General features: G+C 42.8%; 1 protein-coding gene across 3 annotated transcripts in view; it reads left to right on the forward strand.

Moving 5' to 3' along the window:
- Positions 1 to 26,639, forward strand: part of GRIA3 (glutamate ionotropic receptor AMPA type subunit 3) — a 459,549-nt gene that overhangs the window by 309,273 nt on the left and 123,637 nt on the right. For all 3 annotated transcript variants that reach the window (XM_063937238.1, XM_063937239.1, XM_063937240.1), the window contains exon 5: positions 25,479 to 25,532. In XM_063937238.1, coding sequence (XP_063793308.1) covers positions 25,479 to 25,532 — 54 coding nt within the window. The remainder of the gene's footprint in view (positions 1 to 25,478; positions 25,533 to 26,639) is intronic.

The raw sequence follows: 26,639 nt of genomic DNA on the forward strand, positions 1-26,639 counted from the left end.
CTGACACTTTTAAGTTACTATATAACAATAAAGCTAATAAACACATGCCTTCCAACATGACCCTCTCCAGGAGGAACACAATGCTCTGCTTCTGGACTTTTCTCCTAATTTATGATTGACGGCACCTGATGTGAACAGGTGAATGGAAAGAAAGGTGTTTCACTACAGGTGCTGGCAATTATAAATTAAGAGGGAAGTCCAGGAGCAGAGCATTATGGGGCAGATGTATTAACCTGGAGAAGGCATAAGGAAGTGATAAACCAGTGATATGTGCAAGGTGATAAAGGCACCAGCCAATCAGTTCCAATATGTAAATTAACAGTTAGGATCCGATTGGCAGCTGCCTTTATCACCTTGTACATATCACTGGTTTATCACTTCCTTATGCCTTCTCCAGGTTAATACATCTGCCCCTACGTTCCTCCAGGAGAGGGTCATGTTTGGAGGTATGTAAACAGTGCAACTGTTTACCACTGTGTACCTCTATTTCTGAAAATGTGTGCAGATTTCTGCTGGTAGTAATAGTCTTGAGAAGCAAGAGAACATTGCTTTTGCAGAAGAGTACTAGTTGTCATGGGAAAAGGGGAGGATTCGTGGTGGAGTGAAGGGATTACTAGTGAAGTATGAAGTGTAGGCATGTAACATTTTGAAGAGTAGTGCAGCAGTATTTTGCGGAGTACCATCACTGCTGTGCATGTGAAATGCCACTCTGCAATATGAAGTGCAATATGAATATTTTAGTGCTAGACAGCTTGGGCTGCTTTATACTATATTATTTTTTATTGTTATGTAATATGGTGTACTGTACATTGGAACTGTTTCATTGCATGCAGTGAGTGAGTTTGCAAATGCACTCAGTGGCGTAACTATAAAGGGTGCAGGGAATGCAGCTGTTATGGGGCCTGGTGGCTTGAGGGTAGGGGGCTGAAGGCAATCCCACTGCACCCTCTAAAAAACATTTTCTTAATTTTTTCTTTTTATTTACTGTTGCAGCGCTGGGCTTGGGGCACAGCAGTGTACTTACTGGTAGGGAGGAAGGAGGCGGAGCCACTTGTTCTATAGAACCTGGAAGCGTGGCTGTGCCTGTGGTAGCGGCATTGGGGCAGCTCGGCGGATGGACACGCACTGATTGTGCTTATACAGTGCCATATCCATCAGCCCACACGGCTGGCGCTGCTACTACAGGTGGAGCCATGCTTCCAGATTCTCTAAAACAAGTGGCTGCGCCTCCCTATCAGTAAGTATTCTATTGGGTCCCTGAACCCAGCGTGGCAGCAGAAAGTGAAAAAAATTAAATTCAAAAATTAAATTAAAATAATATTAAATACATTTTAGAGGGTGCAGCGGGATTGACTTTGGGGCCCCCTAAGGTGCCAAGCCCCATAACAGCTACATCCCCTGCACCTTACCTAGTTTATTATAGAGTCCGTAGATGTATTTCTGTCTATTCCCCCCTCATCCATCCGTCTTTGGCCCCTCCTGTCCGTCCACCTGTCTGTCTATGCCCCCATATGGTATTCTGTCTGTCCGCCTATGTCCCTGTCCATCCGTCCATCTATGCACCCTCACTGTCTGACCATCTGTACCCCTATATGGTGCTCTATCTGTCTGTTTGTTTGTGTATGCCCCCTCCTGTCCATCCATCTATGCCCCCATATGGTGATCTGTCTGTTCATCTATACCCCCTCCAGTCCATCAGTCTGTCCATCTATGCCCACTCCCGTCTGTCTATACCCCATATGGTGCTCTATCTGTCCATTTATTTGTGTATGCCCCCTCCGGTCCGTCCATCTATGCCCCCCATATGGTGATCTGTCTGTTCATCTATGCCCCCTCCAGTCCATCAGTCTATCCATATATGCTTCCACCCATCTGTCTAAACCCCCATGTGGTGCTCTATCTGTCAGTTTGTCTTTGTATGCCCCCTCCTGTCCATCTGCCTATAAGGTCAGAATTATGTGCATGTTGGGTGGGCTTTGTAAATGACCTCTTTTTGCCTTCCAGTTCCACAATTGAGAGGTTTTGCTAAAACTCAGATACCCCAAACGAGGATTCATGGGGGGGAAATGGGGTTCCCTCTGTGTGTGTGTGTGCCAATAGATACATTGATATATATATATATATATATATATATATACACACACACACAAAGATAGATAGATAGATCTCCCTGCAGCGCCTCCTCCCGCTGCCGCAGACATGTCCCCCCCACAGCCAGCTCCCCCCGCCAGCCGCTGATCTCTGCTCGCCCCGCAGCCCAGCTTACCCCCGCCGCCATCGCGCTCACACCCGCCGCCATCTGCACTCCTGGCTTCTGCTGTCAGCGCATTCGCAGCCACTGACAGCAGCGGCTGTCCATTGAATAGGGGTTGTCGGATCCATTCCAACAACTGCATGTCGGAATGGATCTGACTTTTATTGAATATACCCCTTAAACTTACATTTTGGAGACGGAAGGAAGTTGATGCTGCAGGAGCAGAAGGTTGTTGATAGGGAATGGAGACGGAAAGGAAGTTGATGCTGCAGGAGCAGAAGGTTGTTGATGGGGAACTGGGCTGGCCCTTGGTGTTTTTCATCATTAAACCCTGTCCCACAGCATTATGCCATTATTTGTGGGTCTGTGGGGCAGGTAAAAGCCAATATTATGCAATTCTATGATAAACAAGTAACATTGGCTTTGCCCCAACCACAGAAATGTGAATAGCAGCACATCACTGCAAGATAACAAGGCTCTGATTGCAGATCCCAGTACTGCTCAAAAATGTATTTGGCCCATCATGGGGGGATTCTGGGTACTCACAAATACCCCCCTGTGTGCATCAGTGCCCTTTTCTATTTTACAGATCGTAATTTAAAAAAAGGTTACTAAGCCTTGTGTGTTTTTCTTATTGCCCTCTTGCTTTTCGTTTCATGCTTACTGCATTGATGCAGTATGTAACTGCACAACAACATTACCTATAAGCGTGAGATTCTACTGCTGCTAACTTGTAAAGTAAGGCGATATAAGCCAACAAATAAGATAGGCTTATTTATTTTTAAGCAAATATCATTCTGTTTTGCATTAGCAAACTCCTTAAAGTAGGACTTCAAAATATTCATTGGTGTATGGCAATACTTCTAAGCAAATTGCAAAGTATAAGAAGTAGACAGAGATAAGGCATTAATGTAACGTCCCTGTTACTAAACATACTTTATGTTAAGCAATGTCACCCTTAAGAAAAGGTCATCAGGAGACAGGAGAATTGGTCCGTTCAACTCTAATTCATGAAATGCATGGTGTGCCACTGCTTTTACTGACAATATAACACATCAAGTGAGGTGTACTAGCTTACTTGAATTAGTAAGAGCAGATGCGTCACCGGGTGTGGACCTCCCTGTGTGCTGGAGGCAAAACGGGGGCATGGTCACATATAAGGGGGCATGGTCACATACAAAGAGGGCTTGTCCTCACGAGGATCCTGAGCTCATAACTCCAGGGGCTCCGGAGATGCTGGGCTGTACTAGGCAGCCCCCGGAGACACTCTATCTTCGCTGTCGATGACAGGAGCCAGGTGCTGTAGGAGGCTGTCACACTGCTGCCGCTGGCTGCTGTCACTGCAGAGGAGCAGGCACTTTGGTGTCACTCCCTCCGAGGGTGACACCCAGGTACGGGCCGCACCCCCCGCACCCACCTTATGACGCCACTAGTAAGAGCATATTAAGCATAAGTGGAAAAACTCTAACTCTGATGTATTGCCATGTAATATAATTTAATAAAATATCTGAAATAAAAATTAAGTGTTTAGTGTATATCCTGATCAGGACACATTCTGAACTATCCTTAATGTACATATTATGCATTAATAAACACATATACATGAATAATGAATAAAGAATTCAATACATAAAAGCTGCCAGTATGAAACTGTAAAATGTTAATGCCACGTTTAAAATGTAGAACATAGCGCACTCTATTTTTCATGTGTTAAAGTACACCGCCAGTACAAAAGATTTTTATTATTTAAAGCACTATACAATGATATCACATGGAAAATGCATTAAATGGCATCACTAAAATGTAATCAAATGCCGTATGAGCATTTTATCCAATATTGAATTACCTAAATATATCTGTGTTTCGTGCCATTTCATGTACAGTGGGGAAACTCCTTTGTCATTAATGTAAGCACAAGTCTTTTCTTCTATTTAAACACAAAAAAGATGAGCTTCTTGAGTAGATACATTGTACTGTATTTCAACTAAATCCTGCCCATGTAATCCCTCTGTGCAGTTCAATGTCAATGCTCAATCTTCTTCCTCCTCTATAAGCTTTCACTGTATGAATATTTGATAGATTTACTTGCCCTACTCCTCGTGCCTTCCCTCATGCAAAGCCAAACTATTTTTTCATCCTCGTCAGATGAGCATTCATGTGGGTGATTGGTTCTGCCTTACTTAACTAATCCAGGAGCTCCAGTCTGGCTTCTGCAGGGTATGATGAGAGCATATGTGCTGAGTTTATAAAAAAAAAAAAAAAAACTATTAGACACTAATGAAACAATTACAAACCAGCTAACACGCTAAGCAAAGTGCAAAATTAAAACTTAAATGTCCCAAGAAAGTTTCAGGTTTATGTCTCAATGATAGCTAATCTATAAAACACCAATATGCAGGCAGTCTCATTATTAAAAGCAAGAGGCTATGCATATTTATAGGCTTATTAAGAAGAAATTTCAAAGTAGTGATTAAAGTATACCTAAATCACCTCTGTTGCTCTGTAGAAAATTGTTTTGTTACAGCTGATGCCCAACACCTCAACTTTTACGGTTAATAGTAATGGCAAAAGTTCACTCTGTGAGTACAGGCCCTCATTCCGAGTTGTTCGCTCGCTAGCTGCTTTTAGCAGCATTGCACACGCTAGGCTGCCGCCCTCTGGGAGTGTATCTTAGTTTAGCAGAATAGCGAACGAAAGATTAGCAGAATTGCTACTAAATAATTCTTTGCAGTTTCTGAGTAGCACCAGACCTACTCCTAGATTGCGATCACCTCAGTCCGTTTAGTTCCTAGTTTGACATCACAAACACGCCCTGCATTCGGCCAGCCACTCCCCTGTTTCTCCAGACACTCCCGCATTTTTCCCTGGCACGCCTGTGTTTTTTAGCACACTCCCGGAAAACGCTCAGTTACCACCAAGAAACGCCCCTTTCCTGTCAATCACTCACCGATCAGCAGTGCGACTGAAAAGCGCCGCACGAACAACAGCAAAACTACTAAGTATTGTGTATAATAACTTAGCGCATGCGCTCTGCGTACCATGCACATGCGCATTTATCAACAAATCGCAGCATAGCGAAAATCGGCAACAAGCGAACAACTCGGAATGACCACCACTGTCCCAGTAGGGCTACTGAGATTTGAGTCTGTGTAAGAGCAAAGCAATCTACCTGGATTTCTCTTCACACCCTGCAGGAGCTTTTTCCCTAGATGCCATTAGCTAATGTAGTCAGGCTCCCAATTCTGTAAATTGCAGAAACAGCTGGATACAGTCAATGGCATTGTGCTCCAGTTCTAATGTGGCCCATACATCTACCGGCCAACACCCTGTTCTGACGATGCCAATCGATTCACTGATAGGTGACAAACATCGCCATTTGGCTGACATTGATGATCGGCAATCAGTGTAAGACTTGAGCTTGAAGGGCCCACCTGGGAGATGAGATGCAGTGGTAAGGACCCATGTTTAAGTGTGTGGTGAGTCTCCAGAGTGGGTGTGGCCAGCTGTCACACAGGCTTGGCTAATCATTAGCGAGTGCATGGTCTGGCCCCCTTTTATAAAAAATATATATATATGCTTGGCTAATCATTAGAGAGTGCATGGTCTTGCCCCCTTTTATAAAAAAAAATATATATATACCGTATATACTCGAGTATAAGCCGACTTTTTCAGCACTTTTTTTTGTGCTGAAAGAGCCACCTCGGCTTATACTCGAGTCAGTGCAGTGTGACAGGCAGAGCAGTGTGAAGGAGGGACACGGAGCTCACCGCGCGCGCCTCTCCTGTGTCCCTCCTGCATCTCCGGCGGCAGCGGCGGGTCTATTAAAGGAAGTACCCGTTCGTGACCTCTGATCACGAACCGGCACTTCCTTTAATAGACCCGCCGCCGGAGACGCAGGAGGGACACAGGAGAGGCACGCGCTGTGCCCTCCGTGTCCCTCCTTCAGAAGACAGCGCGGGATTGACGAAGGGGTAAGTAACAGCACTGGGGGAGCATATTTGGCACTTGGGGAGGGGGCATATGTGGCAGCATGAGGGGCATATCTGGCAGCATGAGGGGCATATGTGGCAGCATGAGGGGCATATGTGGCATCATGAGCGGCATATCTGGCAGCATGAGGGCATATCTGGCAGCATGAGGGCATATCTGGCACATCTGGCACTGTGGGGCATATTTGGCAGCATGAGGGGCATATCTGGCAGCATGAGGGGCATATGTGGCAGCATGAGGGGCATATCTGGCAGCATGAGGGCATATCTGGCACATCTGGCACTGTGGGGCATATTTGGCAGCATGAGGGTATATCTGGCACATCAGGCACTGTGGGGCATATCTGGCAGTATGAGGGCATATCTGGCACTGTGGGGGCATATCTGGAAGTATGAGGGCATATCTGGCACTGTGGGGGCATATCTGGCAGTATGAGGGCATATCTGGCACTGAGGGCTGTGTACGGCTAGAGCTGCATTTCCCACCCTAGGCTTATACTCGAGTCAATAAGTTTTCCCAGGTTTTTGTGGTAGAATTAGGTGCCTCGGCTTATATTCGGGTCGACTTATACTCGAGTATATACGGTATATATATATATATATAATATATATATACACAGTATATATATATATATATATATATATATATATATATATATATGTAAAAAAGCAAATACTGCGGCACTCAGGGTCTTCTGAAGAAACGATGTATTAGACGAAAACACATAAATTGGACATCAACGTTTCGGGGGTCTTAGCCCCTTTGTCAAGGTGCGAGTGTGAAAAGAAAAGAAAAAACGACTCACACTTTTAAGAAGGAGAGAGCCCGCCAAACCACAAGTGCACGTCGTCCCGTGCCTGCGACCCCATCGCTGAGCGGCGCTGCGAGATGATGTCAAATGACGTCAGCGCTGAATCCGGCCCGGCCCGTTGCCTAGCAACTGCCAGGACGCGTCGCGCGGGCGGAGGCAGGGAAGCTGTGAAGAAGAGAAAAAAATATTAAAAGCTGCCTTACAGAGCACGAATGGGACAACAAGCATCAAAGTGCCTATGAAAGTTGACTAAACAGTGCTGCTTACAAACCTGTGTTATATCGAATAGCGCCCCCTGACCCACCAATAGCGTGATGGAAGTTACATGAGAGGCAGAATATTAGGAAGACAGGGGTGCTCAAAAATAGAGGTGTTGGAAGCTAATAAAGTAAACACACAATAAACAGAAATGTATAGAGCAGACTGGTATAGCAGCATGCTCAACTACTGAAAAAAGGGAAAATAGACTATTGAAGGTAATAGTGACTGTCAGAATGCGGGTCTAAAGCTCATACCACCTGGTGAGCCATCGACCCGGATAGACTCAGGACCGCACATCCCTCAAGTGGGGGGCATGGCCTGTGTTGGCAGTCAATAAAAGAGCTATAGCACACAGTCCTATGATGGTCTATCCGAAAATGCTCCAAATGATTCTCTAATTAAGGCCTGCTGGATGAATCATGTTGAGCTCATGGATCCAGGTTGCTTCTTTACGAAGTAACTGACCCTCCTGGTCGCCCCCACGAAGGAATTTAGGGACCTGATCGATGACGATATGCTTAAGGTCACCTAGAGTATGCTTGGCCTCCTGGAAGTGCCTGGCCACTGGTTGGTCTGATGTAGAGCCCGCAATTGCGGCCTTAATGGCTGAACGATGAAGAGCCATACGTTCCCGTAAAGTCCTAATCGTCATTCCCACATAACAAAGGCCGCACGGACAAATGATGAGGTAAATGATGTAGGTGGAGGTACATGATACTATATGCCGAATGGAGATCTTCCTCCCGGTTAGAGGTAAAGTAAACACTGGCCCTGTTATCATATGGCTGCAAGTAGTGCAGCCAAGGCAGCGATAGCAACCCGGTTTCATGGACAGGAAGGTCTCCTTCCCTGACACTGTTGGAAATTTGAAAATGTTAGTAATGTCAGTGTGTACCACCATGTCCTTAATATTGCGACCCCTCCTGTAGCACATCATCCGGGTTTTGTGTTTGAAAGGAAGGCTGGCATCTGTGGAAACTATGGGCCACAGGGCCCTGTTGGCTCTATTCAGAACCGGACTGGAAGTATCAAAGGACGTGATCCAAGGAATCCTAGTGCCGCAGTATTTGTTTTTTCTATTAGCAACTGTTTTTCTGAAGGCACCGGGGCAAATTCACTAAGGGAGTGCCGGACTATGTGTATTGCTCTATATATATATATATATATATATATATATATATATATATAAAATAATGAAAGTACAGCGCCACTTGTGGTGGTATGAAAACTTAAAAACTTAAAATAATGGTCAGATTTTTGACCGTCAGATACAATCCCTATTGGAGGGCGTCAGCCAGTCCCTAAAGTTTTTTAGCAATGGCAAGTTGCTAAGTTTTTTTGGATATATATATAGGTAATAGGGATTCGGCGACCAAGGGTGTACCTTGGGGAAATTACTTTGAAGACAACCTTACTAGTTTAAAACAAATAAATATATAAACTAGAGAGATATTTCTATGAAGATTAAAAAATTGTCAAATTTATTTAACATATATTTCAATAGTTTAAACAATAAATATATTATAAGGGAAAAAAGGTTGTATATATTAATATATAAATGCAGTTTTCACTTAAAAAAAGGGAAATTTGCTTAAAAGATATTTACGTAAAAAAAAATTGGTAAAGTGCATGCAGATGGTATGGTAGAGGATATTGCTAAAAAAAATATATCGCATAAAAAAATATACGTGATCAAAGATCCTAAAATGTATAAGAAATCTTTAAAAATAAAAGCTCATCTTGTTATGGAGGGTCAAGGCAAGGCCATCCAACGCGTTTCGTCAATTTGTTAAATAAATTTGTCAATTTTTTAATCTTCATAGAAATATCTCTCTAGTTTATATATGTATTTGTTTTAAACTAGTAAGGTTGTCTTCAAAGTATTTTCCCCAAGGTACACCATTGGTCGCCGAATCCCTATTACCTATTTAAACATATATATATATATATATATATATATTCAGTATATAAAGTACTGCTAGTGCATGCATGACAAAGTTTCAGATTAATAACAGCACTGCATTGTAGAGAATTCACAATAGTCCTGTGCAGTGTATTGTAACCTATACAATTGTAACAATGTATAATTCAAGAACACGGTGTGGAACCTGATTCTTAGAATAAGAGGACGGCTCCCAGGCAGTGGGGCCCACCAGAGTTTTCCTCTATATCCCTGTGGGCCAGCCCATCCCGGTTAGCAATTGGTCGGGGGAATTCCGCAATCCTTCCTGCCTGATATATGGGGCCTATTACATTAAAACAGGAGATATTTGCAATAGAGACTTCATAAATGTCATTGTTACTTAGGGGTCTATTAATTAAGTCTTGGATGGAGATAAAGTGGATGAAGATAAAGTACCAGTCAATCAGCTCCTAATTGTCATTTTTCAAACACAGCCTATGACATGGCAGTTAGGAGCTGATTGGATAGTACTTTATCTCTCTCCACTTTATCCCCATCCTAGGCTTAGTAAATAGACCCCTTAATGTAGTGAAAACTTCTCTTCAGCATAATTACTGGGACCAGAGGGCTTGATAAATATGCCCTTAAGTCTCTAGTCCACTTGCTAATTCTCCTGCTGGAAAATAATCATTGCAGTTTAAATATGGAAGTGCATAAATTGTAATGCAATATTATATTGATAAAGCTACAGTCCATTAGACTTTTTTGTGTTATTATACAAGTTATAATGTGGAACTCCATTTGTTACATTTTTCTTTGCTGCCTAGTCTCAACTTTTCTAAAATGTCATTACAAAATGTAATAGTGTTTTCTGTATAGGAAGATTTTGTATTCAGTTTATTTATATACATATCCCTTCAAATAATAAAGCCTTACTGGACATGGAATAACAAATGACTACCTTACAGGTATGTTTATAAGAAATGATCAGACCTCCTTTGTAATAGTGAAAACTACTTTTTTTCCTACTGCTGATCATTTTCAAATCTCCGATCATAATTTGATTCCTAGGGGTAAATTTACTAAGATGGGAGTTCTATTTCAGATGGGTTGTTGCCCATAGCAACCAATCAGATTCTACTTCTGATTTATCTAGCACCTTCTAGAATCTAATACCTGGAATCTGATTGGTTGCCATGGGTAACATCCCATCCCATCTTAAATAGAACTCCCATCTTAGTAAATTTACCCCTTAGAATAAAAAGAGATCATCACCATCGTCATCAATTTTATTAAGGCAATTAATAAACCAGCCACTGTTATTTTGCTAAATATAGTGTTGCATTTTATAAATAGTGGCAGAAATGCTGCATGGCAGTATGCATGGCCTGGAAAAGTGATCTGTTTGCATTTTAACTGTCTTTATGTACAATACTGAGGGGAGACTATTATTGTAAATACAGTATATCAATATTGCAGATTCAAGTCATATACTGTATTATCATCTATAGGATATATTTGCACAGTTACTGGCAGAAGAATTGTATGCATTTGATATATTGGTGTAATCACATTTAAATACTGCAGCATTTTGACCTCCGATGATGAAGGCCTGTTATTCTTTTTTTTTTACGACTGTGTGTTAATCAAATAAGCCTTAATAACCTTGAGTCATTTCTAACATGTCCCTGATATGCACAGTTCCACAACCTTACATTGGGCAAGCATGCTTTAGAATACTAAGAATAAAATCATATGTATTAATATTTATGAACTGGGAGCCTGTAGATGTGATGGGAGAGAATTATCATACAATTACAGATCATTAAAGACACTAAGGGTCATTTAAAGATCACAGTACATTTGTAATGAGAAAAAAATGAATGGAAGTTCAAATAAATATTACAGACTTCTCTGTATTCATTGTACCTACTACAGCGGTGGAGAAATCACATTTTGAAAATTTTTTTGGTAGTTTACTGTTAAAGGGACTACTTTTTATTGCTATATTTTAGTTATAGTTTTTCTTCATGCTATGAACTATGTTTCAGTGGCATTTTGAAACATCTTGGATTGTTGCATTTATATTTGTATATAACCAATATGAAGTAGTGCTTAGTACAATATATATGGAGCCTCGAATTGATGGATTGTGGGAACGATGGCTTCTAAACGATCATTCTCCCAGGATGCGGCTGCCCTCAAACCAATTCCCCACTCTCAGGTTCACTTTAGCTTGCCATTTTTCAACATTGCACTTCCAGAAAATCTTTGTCCCAAAGTTTAATGTGGCCGCATATATAGTAAATTCGGGCACATTCTCATGCTGCTTGAAAATGCCCTTCTGCTGTAGAAATGCCACATCCTTCCTCTCCATCTGGGGCAATTCCCAAATCATCTCTTCTGTCTAACATCAACCACAGTGCAAAATAGGAAGTACAGGAGAGCAATCATTAATGAAAAAGTACTTATTTACAGTTAAACTGCTAAGGGGGGAAGTTAGTTGCACAGCTGATCAACTGTCATTTTCTTGCCCCAGGAAAACAACAGAGCTAATTATCTGCGAGTTAGGTCTTAACAAGAGATAAAGTGATAAATGACCAGCCAACCAGCTCCTAAAGCCCCGTACACATGGGGAGAAATGTGTGCTGAGTGATCTAGCAGAGAATGCTCAGCACACATCTCTCACCCTGCTCAACACATAGCGCAATGTGTGCTGAACGAGAGGGGGGGGTGACAGGGGGGCCGCTCATTTCAACCAGCAGTGAAATGAGCGATTTCACTAGATTTGGCATGCATGCATGCCAAATCTAGAGCCGACAATAGCGACGCGCGAATTTGCGCATCGCTGTTTCGACGACACCCTGCACATGGACAAATCTGTGCTTAATTTCTAAGCAATCTGGTCAGATTGCTTAGAATTTAAGCACGGATCTCTCCATGTGTACCCCCCACCCCTCCCTTAACTGTCATGTTACAGGCTGTGGGGCAGATGTATTAAGCCTGGAGAAGTGATAAAGCAGTGATAAAGAAGTGAGAAGTGGAAGGTGATAACGCACCAGCCAATCAGCTCCTGTCATTTTTCAAACCCGTAATGATTGGCTGGTGCGTTATCACCTTTCACTTATCACTTCTTTATCACTTCTCCAGGATTAATACATCTGCCCCTGTGTTTGACAAAATGACAGGAGCTGGTTGGCTCTTTATCCATCTCCACTGTATCTCTTGATAAGTCTTAATACATTGAGGCCTTAGTCCCTTTAACAAAAATGCACCCCTCTTTTTAGTATCATAAAATTAACTGTTAAAGTAAATAGAAATGTAATTTGAAATAGTGGGTCAGTGAATATGATGTTGACCACATTTTGTTGAAGTTTAGGATTTTTATAATATGTTTAGTGGTACTGAAAAGTACTTTACTGCTGCTAATAGGATGGCCAGGTACTATCCTGTTAGCTGATGCTGGCATTGTTTTCTCCCACATTAGCCGTCATTGTTTTCTCCCGTATTAGCCGATGCCTTCATCGTTTTCTCCTAATGCCAGCAATTATTGGGGATTATGCACACCTGAAGCCAGTGGCGTCATGACGGGGGTGCGGGGGGTGCGTCCCGCACCCGGGTGTCACCCTTCAATGGGGTGACACCAAAACGAGCCGCATACAAGGTCCGCGCACCGCACCCCCTCCTCCTTTTCACAAAGCGCCGCACACCCGCCGACCCCATGTCAGTCCCACTTGCCTGTACAAGCAGCAGAACGCCGCTGCGGGAGGGTCCGGACTCTGTAGAACAGCCGGGCTGTTTCATAATAAACTCCCTGGATCCCGGGCGCTGTGACGTCACCATGAACTTCAGTGCCGCTTGCAATGCTGGGAGGGAGAAGTGGAGGACACTGCAATCTGTAGCGCTGCCGCTGTTTTAACGGAGAGGATCTGTTCTGCAGTGGCGATTGTCTCCTGCTGCTGTCATACCCTGGCTGGCTGCCAGTCGTTTCACCTGCCAGTGTGGTAAATTTTATCAAGTAATTTAAATATATATTTTTGTATATAAGCGGCTCCAATAAATAAAAGCAATAATAACATTTTCAATAGGAGCGCTGAATAGATATGAAAGTGCTAAAACCTGTGAAAAAAAACGGTGGTTAGTAAAGCAATGTTTAACAGCCCTTTTAGATGCAGGTGTTTTGAGTCCGTCATTGATCCGTTTTTGTGTGATTAAGGGTTCTGTATATTGCTGGGGGTCAGGACCACATGTAGGTAGTATGCAGAGGTTAGCAAAGGGATCCTAACTTTCTGTCCCTACTACCTACATGCGGTCCTGACCCCCAGCAATATACAGAACCCTTAATCACACAAAAACGGATCAATGACGGACTCAAAACACCTGCATCTAAAAGGGCTGTTAAACATTGCTTTACTAACCACCGTTTTTTTTCACAGGTTTTAGCACTTTCATATCTATTCAGCGCTCCTATTCATATTTTAATATATTTTTAACCCCCTCAGTGCTCGAAGTGGGCCAGTATATAACGGTATGGCATACCGGCACTTCGAGCACCGACCCCCGCTGCCGCCTTTCAAATTCTGCGCTGTCAAGCATTGGAACCGATCTGCGGGAGATTTCAAATGGTGGCGCCACGGTCATAGGGACCGAAGGCCATCTCCACATCACTGCTGTTCCCCCGGGCTTTCTGCCCTTCGCCGCTGCTGCCCACATCCTCCCCTGCTGCAGCCCACGTCCTCCGCTGATGCCTGCCGCCGACGTCATCCTGCACACCGCTGCCCAGGGCCTTCTCCTGGTCACCGGCGCTGCCCAGGTCCTTCTCGCCGCCGCTGACTTCAGCCTCTGCACCACCGCCGAGTACAGCCTCGTCCGCTGCTCATTAGGTACTGTCCCTCTGTCACTGCTGTCACTCTCCCTCTCTCTGCTGTCACTGTCTCTGTCACTCTCCCTCTCTCTGCTGTCACTGTCTCTGTCACTCTCCCTCTCTCTGCTGTCACTGTCTCTGTCACTCTCCCTGCTATCACTTTCTCTGTCACTCTCCCTGCTATCACTTTCTCTGTCACTCTCCCTGCTGTCACTCTGTCACTCTCCCTGCTGTCACTCTCCCTGTTGTCACTCTGTCACTCTCCCTGCTGTCACTCTGTCACTGTTACTGCTGTTACTCTGTTCCTTCTGTCACTACTCTGTTCCTTCTGTCACTTTCCCTGTCCCTATGTCCGTGCTGTCACTCTCCCTGTCCCTAAATTTTGGATCATACGGTGTGGAGTAATGTGAATTTTGGATCATACTGTGTGGGGTAATGTGAATTTTGGATCATACTGTGTGGGGTAATGTGAATTTTGGATCATTCTGTGTGTCGTAAAGGGAATTTTGGCTCATTCAGTGTGGCATAATTTATAAGGGGCACCAGTACTAGATAGTATAAGGGGTCCTACTATTGTGGTGCATAATGTGTATAAGGGGTATATGGAAGAGGACATAATACAAATTGAGGATTCGTGTGTGGAAGTGGGACAGGATGAGGGTGATATGTGTGTACTATCGGACAGTGAGGATGTTGATGATGATATTGTTTGTGTAAGTCAGCCACCAGTGGCTGCAGTTATTGACCGTGGTAAAAAGAAAGACATTGGATGCCAGGGCATGAGACCAAAAAAGCCACCTCTTGGGTGTGGGATTATTTTTACTCCAATCCTGACAATGTTTATGAAAGCATCTGCTCCATTTGTGAGGCCAAATTTAGTAGAGGTAGGAACGTTAGCCATCTAGGCACCACCTCCGGGTTCACTACGGCTGGCCGGCGGTCGGGCTCCCGGCGACCAGCATGCCGGCGCCGGGAGCCCGACCGCCGGCTTACCGACAGCGTGGCGAGCGCAAATGAGCCCCTTGCGGGCTCGCTGCGCTCGCCGCGCAACGGGCACGTTGGCGCGCTACACTATTTTATTCTCCCTCTATGGGGGTCGTGGACCCCCACGAGGGAAAATAAGTGTCGGTATGCCGGGTGTCGGGCTCCCGGCGCCGGTATACTGAGCGCCGGGAGCCCGACCGCCGGCATACAGAAGACCACCCCCACCTCCATGTTACATAATTTGCGGCGAAGACATTACATTTATTATACAATATTATAATGCAATTAACACCTCATCATTAACATCCTCAGAGTAATTACTTAAAGGAGGAAGTCCTTCTAAAAAATTGTTTTGTGGGGGCCCAAACAAACCAATCATTTGAGCCACAAGTGACGGTCCCTGTTGCTGAAATTATTGGTTTGTTAAACTGTGCATGTCCTGTTTAATATATACAACATGGCAATTCCATCTTGCACCTTATTTCTTTGCATTAAGTGCTCTTTGGAGCATTTTTTGGGCATAGTTTCTAAAACTGCCATCCTGTCTGCCACTGCAGTGTCACTCCTAGATGTGCCAGGTGTTTTTGCCGCCCACTTCTGTCCCTTAGCTTAGTCATCCAGCTACCTCGGTGCAACCTTTTGGCCTAAACTGGTTAAAAAAAATATGGTGAGCTGCGAGGTGTTCAAAATAGTCTGGAAATGAGTGGAAATTAATGTTATTGAGGTTAATAATACTGTAGGAACAAAAACAGGCCCAAATTCTTTGATTTTAGCTGTTTTTATGATTTAAAAAAAAATTAGAACCAAAAGCAAAACACACAAGGGCGGTTTTGGCAAAAATGGCCAGGTGCACATATCTACTAAGTATTCCATGGGGTGTGAAGCGGAAGGAGGTCCATAGGGGGGGAGGGGGGTGACACCATGAGTTACCACACCGGTTGACACCAACCCTAGTGACGCCTCTGCCTGAAGCATAATCCGCGATAAGGGGCCGCCGGAGCCGCAATAACACATGGAATCAGGTCTTTTCCCTGATCCCGTGTGTTTTCGTGCTATCATGGGTCCAATTTAGTCTGATCAAAATGGTCTCTAAGAAACTGTGATAATGACCATTGGTCATACATTGCAACATTTTGATTGACTGAAGTTGCATCGGGGCTAAAAGGATACTGCCCATAAAAAGGATACTGCCCATAGTTCCTTATATTAAAAAAAGTTTGTCTTTTTCAAAAATACAATTTTCAATACTGTCACTCAAATACAATTCTAACTATTCTCTTTATTTTGTTTTATTGTCATTAAATTAACTCCCTAAATAATTTTGCCCTGCTAGAGTACCGTATCCATAATTACTATTGAACTACTGACCAGTGCTGCAGCAGATTCTGCAGTACTCCTAAAGGCCAAGCTTTAACCTGCTATGCTTACATCTTATTAGCAATACCGTTTAATTAGGTGTTTAGCTTTCAACCAGAAGATTGTCCAGAAATTGATTGACGCTTTTGTTATTGTATTACTGGTAATAAACACCAAAATGTTTTCCAAATTTGTCCAATTGAGACAGAAAATGTTAATAAGGAGCTTAGTTTAATGATACAATGTCCCTTAATATAGATTTTAAGGGGGTCATTCCGAGTTGTTCGTTTGCTAGCAACTTTTTGCTGTGCTGCGATCAGATAGTCGCCGCCTATGGGGGAGTGTATTTTCGATTTGCAAGTGTGCAAACGCTTTTGCAGCCGACGGCACAAAAAAGTGTGTTGCAGTTTCTGAGTAGCTCTGGATTTACTCAGCCGCTGTGATCACTTCAGACTTTTTGGTGCCATAATTGACGTCAGATACCCACCCTGCAAACGCTTGGACACGCCTGCGTTTTTCCAAACACTCCCAGAAAATGGTCAGTTGACACCCATAAACGTCCTTTTCCTGTCAATCACCTTGCGATCGGCTGTGCGAATGGATTCTTCATTAAATCCATCTCCCAGCACCGATCCTCTTTGTACCCATATGACGCAGTTTTGCAGACTTTTAACCTGATTGCAGCGCTGCAAAAAGTTGCTAGCGAGCGATCAACTCGGAATGACCCCCTAAGTCCAGCTCCCATAAATCCTCCCATCATAAGGTCTATGCTGTGTGCAAGTACAGGTCTAGGAACCGCATGGATTGAAAAAGCACCTCCAAAGGATAAAAGGAACTTCATTTTTTGAGCTGCTTGTAAGTGGTGATTTGATGTACAGTAACTCTTAACTCTCTGAAATTAAGAACACTATTACAATTCCAGGCTTGCTTTCAGTGGTTGAAGTAGCTACAGGTTCTCTAGTGTTGTTTCTGATAACTAACATGTAACACCTGCTCACCTATACATGTTATAGATGACAGGGTCACATGATAATATACTTGCTTCTTCCAGAATTGCCTGTCTGTGTAGTGCTTTTTTGATAGTAGTGGGGTGTCCTCCAGGGGTAGCTTTGGGAAACTTCTAAGATCTATTACTATAGATTTGATGGACCTACTCTCAGGGTGAGTAATTTTAAGGATGATAGTAGGTGAAGACAAGTCAACAAATGAAATGACACTGTTATGATTAGCAAAGCATTTTTATACTGTAAATTTACTGTTAACATAGCTCAAAAACTATATTTCTGCCTAATTATTTTCCTGTTTCAACCTCTTTAAATCAAAATATCCATGAGTAGATTAAATACTTTAGATAAAATGTATACATATGAACATTTATATAGCCACACCTGCCTTAAGCCTTTGTAATATTATAGCAGGGGTGTATCTACCCATTGGCCAGGATGGCACTCGCCAGGGGCACCAGCTGAGCAGGGGGCGCTGCCTGACGGTGCCACCCTCAGCCAATGGGTGGAATCCCTTAAGCCACAGTGTCTGGCAATACCTGCTGTGCCGAGCTGCTTGTGCATTGCCTGGGATGGAGGGCGGAGGATCGATCAGCAGGCAGGAGCTGGCGCCGGTGTCCGGCACCGCAATGCGCTACAGGGAGGAAACTGAAAATAAACCACAACTCCCAGCAACCCTTGCTGTCGAGAGTTCCTGGCAACTCTCCCAGCAACTCCCCCCCTCTCTGTCTGTTTGTCTGTGACCCCTCCCCCTTTCCAGCACCTGATACATATTTATCTCCAGGAATGACCGAACAACTACCATTGTTTGTCTGCTTGTGTGCGAGAGGCATTGAATGGGAGCAGTATTTGGAAGGCATGCTGTTCCTTGTAGTGCCAATGGGAGATCCTGGGGGTGGCTCCTGGGTAAGTTAGCTCTCTGTCTGGATGTGTTTTAGTAAAAGCCTTTATCATGAGGCCTACTGTGACAAACATGGCCCTATGTGGGCACTGCTATTATGTAGTGTTAGGACTGCTGATATCGGAGAAGCCGTGAAGTGGCTCAGCAGCTTGAACATGCATTTGCAAACATGTGTGACTAATTCTCTGTATTTCTATTACCAGATAGGTTCAGGTATGGTTACAGGTAATTTTTAGTGTGCTGAAGGGAAATTAAGGGGTGGGATTTGCAAACCCCCCCCCTCCCCCCCCTCTCTGTCTGAGAGTTCCCGGCAGCAAGGGCTGATGAGAGCTGTAGTTTATTTTCCATTTCTTCAAGTAGTTTGGTGCCAGCTCCTGCCTGCTGAGCGGTCCTCCGCCCTCCATCCCAGGCAGCTCGGCACAACAGGTATTGCCAGACACTGCGGCTATCTGCTGGGATGTTGTGGGGTGGGGAGTCGGGGACTAGGGCTATGTGCTATGTGGGGAGGCTATGTATGTGCTGGGAGTGGGGGAGACTACTGCTATATGCTAAAGGCGGACTACAGCTATGTGCTGGGAGGGGGAGGGGGACTATGGCTATGTGCAGGGAGGGGGGCTATAGTTATCTATGCTGGCAGGGAGTTACTGTTATCTGATGGTGACTACTGTATGACTGTGTTGGGAGAGGTGGAGACTACGGCCATGTGCTGGGGGGACTACGGCTATTGCTTGGGGAGGTGGGAGCTATGGCTATTTACTGGGAGGGTGATGGGGACTATGACTATATGACTGTGTGGGCTTATCTGGCACCGTGGGGGCATATATGGCACTATGAGGGCATATCTGGGACCGTGGGGGCATGTGTATCTGTCAGTGTGGGGGCATATCTGGCAGTGTGGGGGCATCTCTGGCAACGTGGGGGCATATCTGGCACTGTGGGGACATGTGTGTATCTTGCACTGTGGGGGCATGTGTGTATCTGGCACTATTGGGGGCATGTGTGTATCTGGCACTGCACTATTGGGGTCATGTGTATCACGCCCCCATTTTCATTGACCATGCTCCATGTGGCCACACCCATTTTTTCGGCGGGCGCACACAGTACCACTAAGATTTTTTTTCTACTTGCACCACTGGGTAGTGCGCTGCACTGCACTTCTTTGCACTACTATTGGATTATACTACCTGGCCTTGGGTGGCATTGCCTCCTCAGCCAGACCAGGCACTGCTGATGTCTCCTCAGTGTTATAAGAATTACTGTGTGGGCATAATGTGTAAAGGGAACTTCTACTGTGTGGGCATAATGTGTATAAGGGTTACTACTGTGTAGTGTCATTTGAATTGGGGGAACTATTGTATGGTCTTTCCCACAAGATAATGTCCCTTTTTTGCACATGCACCTTCCCTATTTCAAATATGGGGGGCGTCAGTACCTTACTTTGCCAGGGGCGCCCGGACTCCTAGATACACCCCTGTATTATAGCTACACCTACATTAACCCATTGTAATATTAAACAGTTAATCCTAAACCATACCTTCATTTACCACCCACTCACACACAGTAAGAACCTAACTAATAGCAGTTGTGCATAAGATACAATATTAAAGGGGGCATGTACTAAGCTGTGATAAAAGCGGAGAAATGAGCCAGTGGAGAAGTTGCACATGGCAACCAATCAGCATTGACATAACATTTATAATTTGCATGCTATAAAAGTATACAGAGCAGCTAGCACTGACTCACTTCTCCACTTTTATCACTGCTTAGTACATGCCCCCCTAAGTCCCCAGTGATTATGGCCATCAGTATGTTGTATATTAGTAAATTTGAAGTTCAGTACTAGTATATAAATGTTGTTAACACTCAATTTGCCGCTACTTCATTAATCTATAGGTGCAGGGGTTTGGGTCTTTTGTCCAGCACTTAATTAAGCATTAGAGGGAGTCTCAAATAAAGATGTGAAAATAATACATTCCCATGTTTTAAAATAACAACAATTAGAAGGTTATTTTTCTCATAGTTATAATGAATTTTGACTCTGTATATTATTTATTGTATTCAATATTTATTAACAGTTTCTTATATAGTGCAGCATATTCCATTGTACTTCCATTGCTCTTTACATTTGAAACAACAGTAATAGAGCAAAACTGGGTAAAAACAGACAGACATAGAGGTAGAAAGGCCCTGCTTGCAAGCTTACAATTTATAGGGAAATAGGCATTGATACACAAGGATAGATGCTACCTATTGCATAATACTCCACCAGATTGCAATGGTTCTTAATGCAATGTTGGCCAAGGGTCAGGAGGGTGTGAAAGTGAAGAAAGAAAAAATATGTGAGGTATGTGTGGACTGTACAGAGGGGATGTAATTAGACAGGGAGGCATTGAAAGTTATGTGGGTGGTTCCAGAATTTGACAAGCTTGTCTGAAGAGGTGAGTTTTCAGGGAATGCTTGAAGGTTTGGAGCCTAGAGGTGAGTCTTAATGTACATGGGAGAACATTCCACAGAGTGGGTGCAGCACAGATAAAGTCCTGTCATTTTGAGTGGGAGCAAGTAATGCGAGTGGATGAGAGATGCAGATCTTGTGCATAGTGGAGAGGTTGGGTAGGAAGAGATGTTTATTGGTGCAGTTTTGTTAATAGCCTTGTATGTATGTAAAAAAAATAATTGTATTGGATATGGTAGAACACCTGTAACCAATGGAGAGACTAACAGGGTGGATCCGCAGATTATGAACATCTAGCAAGGAAAATCACCCTCCCAGCAGCATTCAAAATGGATTGTAGTGGTGAGAGCCTATTTTTGGGAAGACCAGTCAGGAGACTATTGCAATAATCAATAGGGAGATAATGAGTGCATGGATTATAGTTTTTGTAGTGTCTTGTGTAAGATATGGTCATATTTTGGATATGTTTCTTAGATGTATGTAACATGATTTTAAAACAGATTGAATGTGCGGTGCAAATTACAGTTTAGAGTCAAGAATGACACCTAGGCAGCAAGCATTCCTATGCTCCTTTGCTGCAAATCTATAAAGCTATAGTAAAGCAGTGTCAAAGTGAAACAGTAAAAAGGGGGAGTCCGAGGACAAAAGTGGGCGCTGATTGATAAAGTTTTTTCTTAAAAAGTAAGATAATATTAATACTTCAATTCTATATATATATATTTTTATATTAAGAAGAAACGTATCACCCTTCTGGCTGCCCACAATGGTGGACCTGGGTATCCACCGTACTAAACAGAAACAAGGAAAGGATATTGTGGGCGCTCGGAGGGGATCGTAATACAACGGCTGCTGGTTTTGTAAATATTAAATTTTGTTTATTGGTAAGAAAATTCTAACAAATAGACATTATGACATTATGGCTAGAGTGCCATTAGCAATTCATATACACAATTGAATAAGAATAAAAATAAAAATCAAATTAAAACAATGATTAAAAATAATGACTGTGTCCTGGGCCTCAGAACTTGTAAATGTTTAGGTACCAACTCTAGTTATGTTAGTTCTCTTGCATGCAAAAGCCAGCTGTTATAGTAGTAAGAGTTAGTGCATATTTAGCTCAAACTGCACTCTGCAGGAGAAGAGGCTAATTGGTATTGAATAAAGCCTGTTGATACTTCACCAAGAAGAGCTGATAGATGTAATATTCAGTAGTATAACTGAGTGCAAAACGTGCCAATCCCACAGCTGTCTCCTATCCGTGAGATTTATTTGATCCACTCACTGTTTAGATGGCTGGCCGCACAGCGGCGGTTCTCTTTAGCAGTGCCTGCAGTAGATGGTGTAGTGTGCTATCATTAGCACTGTGCCTGGGCAGGAGCGGAGACAGGGAGTCGCACGTGCAATTCTGGGTAGCAGGGGACGCTGTAATGCCGCGATCCGCGGCTTCCGGGTTTGGAGCTTCCGGCTTTGAAGCTCCGAACCCGGAAGCCGCGGATCGCGGCATTACAGCGTCCCCTGCTACCCAGAATTGCACGTGCGACTCCCTGTCTCCGCTCCTGCCCAGGCACAGTGCTAATGATAGCACACTACACCATCTACTGCAGGCACTGCTAAAGAGAACCGCCGCTGTGCGGCCAGCCATCTAAACAGTGAGTGGATCAAATAAATCTCACGGACAGGAGACAGCTGTGGGATTGGCACGTTTTGCACTCAGTTATACTACTGAATATTACATCTATCAGCTCTTCTTGGTGAAGTATCAACAGGCTTTATTCAATACCAATTAGCCTCTTCTCCTGCAGAGTGCAGTTTGAGCTAAATATGCACTAACTCTTACTACTATAACAGCTGGCTTTTGCATGCAAGAGAACTAACATAACTAGAGTTGGTACCTAAACATTTACAAGTTCTGAGGCACAGGACACAGTCATTATTTTTAATCATTGTTTTAATTTGATTTTTATTTTTATTCTTATTCAATTGTGTATATGAATTGCTAATGGCACTCTAGCCATAATGTCATAATGTCTATTTGTTAGAATTTTCTTACCAATAAACAAAATTTAATATTTACAAAACCAGCAGCCGTTGTATTACGATCCCCTCCGAGCGCCCACAATATCCTTTCCTTGTCAAAGTGAAACAGCCATTATTATGCCATTGAGATAAATGCTATATGTCTTAGCACTTGATTGGAAATTACTTACAACTGAACAACACTTTGTCTGTCTTACACTAGCACCTTGTGCACACTAGGGTTTCAGCCCACAACACACAATCACATTGTATGTCACCTGAAATGCTTTTGCACAGTGATTACATTTAATAGAATGCAATGGTAAGATAATTAGCCTACAGTACTTCCATGTTTGTAGCACCCCCACCCCATCTGAAAAGCAAGGGGACATTGTATTATATAATTCAAGCATTAAATGTAGTCATTTTAACATTTGAAAAACATTGATTTAGAGTGAGTACACAATTAAATGATATCTTTTCTGTACAAATTGGATCGACAAATTGGTAGTATTGTTAAGTGTGTATATCCGATTGTGTGCTTCCTTGGGCCACATGAGATATCTTCCAGTCAACTGTGCTACCTGGCCAAACAGAAGATATTGTGTATGATGCCCTGCTGTCAAATGCTGCATGGCTTTATACACAGCACTATCATCCACTGCATCATGTAAGTGTGTATGCACTGCACCATTCAGGGTACCGTCACCTGTCAGATTGGCCAGGTACATATCATTCTAATGTTACCCAGTCTTACTGGCACCTAGGATATGTATACAGAATCCCAATGTGCTGCTAAAATAAATGTGTTTTGTTTGGAGGAAAACACTTGCACCTCTGTACAGAATGTGTTAATCCACCCAGGGGACTGGACTGGCCATCTTACACTTCTATCAACTGCCATAAGAACCAGTCTGGCCACACAGAGAGACCAGGGGCTGGTCTAGCAGCTTAGTCTCCAGGCACTTTGCTCAGCTGCCCAGCTGAGCAGAGACGGGCTGGCTGAGTAGATCCGGTTCTCGGCAATCTATCTGCTTGGCCACACAGCATAAAGAGAGATTGGGCAGGCCCCTGTGACTCATGGCATGCACTGTGAGCCGCCACCACGCCCATTTTTTTATGCACGTGTGTACAGTAATATGCCAGGGCTGTTTGAAGCCCAAGTTCATCCCTGAATCCACCCAAGAAACAATGGGCCTGATTTCAATATGTTTGGTATTGCACACCTGCAGGGAAGCTGCTGTGCAATTCCGTACAACAAAAATGTTAATACAGCAGGAAGTATCTGTAGGAAAAAAAGATGACTAGTACCAGCATCTGTGATCCGAGTGAAGTGTCCGAAGACGCATCATCAGATCATCATCGCAACTATCGGAAGTGATGATCAGCACCCTTGGCCATCTGCGTAAGCTGAAGCTTACTCTGTCTGGCTGTGGGAACTTCTCTGCCAGACCCATTGTGCGCAGAACAGATCCTGTACATGCCCAAGGCAACCACCATTGGATTTGTATGTAAACCATCAAAAGGCACTACCTGAGATGCAAGCTGTGTGCAATGCATTAAATCAGGTGCAACAGCAAGAAAAGCACTCAGGTGAGGTCACAATGGAAGAAAATGGCTTTAGATGTTGGTAATGTTGTACTGACTTAAATATGCTATTGGACTAATGTAATGCTGACATTTTAATCCCAGATAGTGATTATGTAATTATTTATATTATTTTTTGCTTAGAGTACAACCTTTTCTGTTGTGTGTTTTCCATTTATTTGTGTCCACAATATGAAAGGCTAGTCTAAGACTTCATCAGTTCTATACATGACTAGAACTTGATGTTTCCACAGCAACAGCTGCTTTACTTAAGAGTTAAACTAGCAGATACAGAAAAAAAAACTATAATCCATGCTTGCCCATGGTTAATGAATGGGATTTAATTTAGTGATTGAACATCCAAAAGGTTAATTGTGCGTTGTCCAGCTTCCCACAATGAATGGTGTAAAGTAAACAGTACTACAACCAAAGCCGAATATAACCACGTACAGAAATGTTTTACCAATTTCTTTATTACTGAACTTTATGAATTTTCGAACATTGTTTTTCTAGATTTGTAATGTACAGTAGGAGGAGCCTGGTAATTGACAAATCACATGACATAAATAAAACAAATTATAGAGCTGTATCATAAAAAAACTGTTAGAAAAATGAGTGAATGAATGAATGAATGAATGAACATGAGCAACTGAGGTACAGTAGTATATGTGTATGTGACATCTTGCTTTAAATCCCATGTATATCTTTATAACCACATAGATCTAAACTAGATTTATATTCCACTTCCTTGAACTATAGCATCAGGGATCATCTTTCTTTGTACTTTGTAGATGATTTTGCCCCACACATCGTAGGGTGCTGTTAGTGACAGGATTATTAGGGGCAGTTAGAAAGGACAAAGCATGATAAATAAAATACATGATGCTGTCGGAACAGATAGGTGGAATTACTACTGATTGATATATTATAAAGTCTATTTATTGTCTAACAAATAAAATAATCCCTTTATATTGTACAGTTTTAGCTAGTAGATAAAATATTATATATTGCATTCTATAACAGTCATTTCAAAGTTTCTGACATTTTGAGAAGGACATCTAATCTCTGATCTCTGCTGTTTTTCTGTTCTTGTAGGTTGTAATCCTTGGCAAACACACACGGGGCTACCACTATATGCTTGCAAACCTGGTAAGATCTCCTGTTATAATGAAAACTATAGCTGCATGCTTCTTGCGGCATATTGACAATGTCTGAATTAATAATATACAGAAAGGAACTAGTGAATGGCTGCTTATCAGTATTCCTGAGAAACGATCTGGCGACAAGAAATCAAAATATGAAATATTACACTTCAACTTCTGTGTATATTACATTATAGTCTACTATTGAAATGAGTTGGCTTTGGCTGCATATTATTTGCACAATCTTTTGAACAGCAATAAAATTGTCCAATTTGTCATGTGTTGCAGGCATACTTTGGACAAATTAAACATTGTCTGTACTTCATATTTGGTTACAGACATTTTCAGTTACTGTACAGTATGTTTTCCTAACCAATCTTGAATGCTACAACACCTTACCTGTAGTCTGATATTCCTCCTGTGAAATGTCACAGAACTGTCACTTACCATTTTAGTGTTTTGGCAGATGCACATCAAAATTGTTCTCTAAAGAACAGTTTGGAATTTTGTCAAAACATGTGCAATGCAGACAATGAACAGGGTATGATGGTGCGCCCACACTGCACTGTGCAAAAAAAACTGTTATGTGGGGAACTGTGTACATGAACTGTCAGGATGAATTTGTCCAAGAGAGAACTGGACCATAATAAGAAGGATAAAGAAGCATAAATGACATACTAAGTAAACCACTTCATAATAGATCTTTCTAATGCTTATTAAAATGTTGAGAAAATCCTATGAATGCAATGGCTGCGGCTACATACACACTGGCATTAAAATTATGTGTCTGACATGCATCAAAGCCCTTTTTACAATAGGAAGCAAATGAGTTCTAAAGAAGGCTTTACATGCAGTATGTGTTACCACATACATTTGGTTTGAATAAGACAACAACCTCATGTTTTATTAATCATTTGTTTAAATAAAAGCATAGTAAAAACAATTGGAAAAGCTAATAAGTAAATAAAAGTGCAGTGCAGTTTATATATGTTTTCATTGCCTTTAGCATACAGTTAAGAAAGCATTGCATACCCCAGTGTCCGTGAACCATTAGCATGGTTCTATACCTTTATCCGCTTGTAGATGTTTGCTTGCAGTTTTACATAATATATTG

The sequence above is a fragment of the Pseudophryne corroboree genome, chromosome 8 (assembly GCF_028390025.1).
Source record: "Pseudophryne corroboree isolate aPseCor3 chromosome 8, aPseCor3.hap2, whole genome shotgun sequence".
NCBI classification, from domain to species: domain Eukaryota; kingdom Metazoa; phylum Chordata; class Amphibia; order Anura; family Myobatrachidae; genus Pseudophryne; species Pseudophryne corroboree.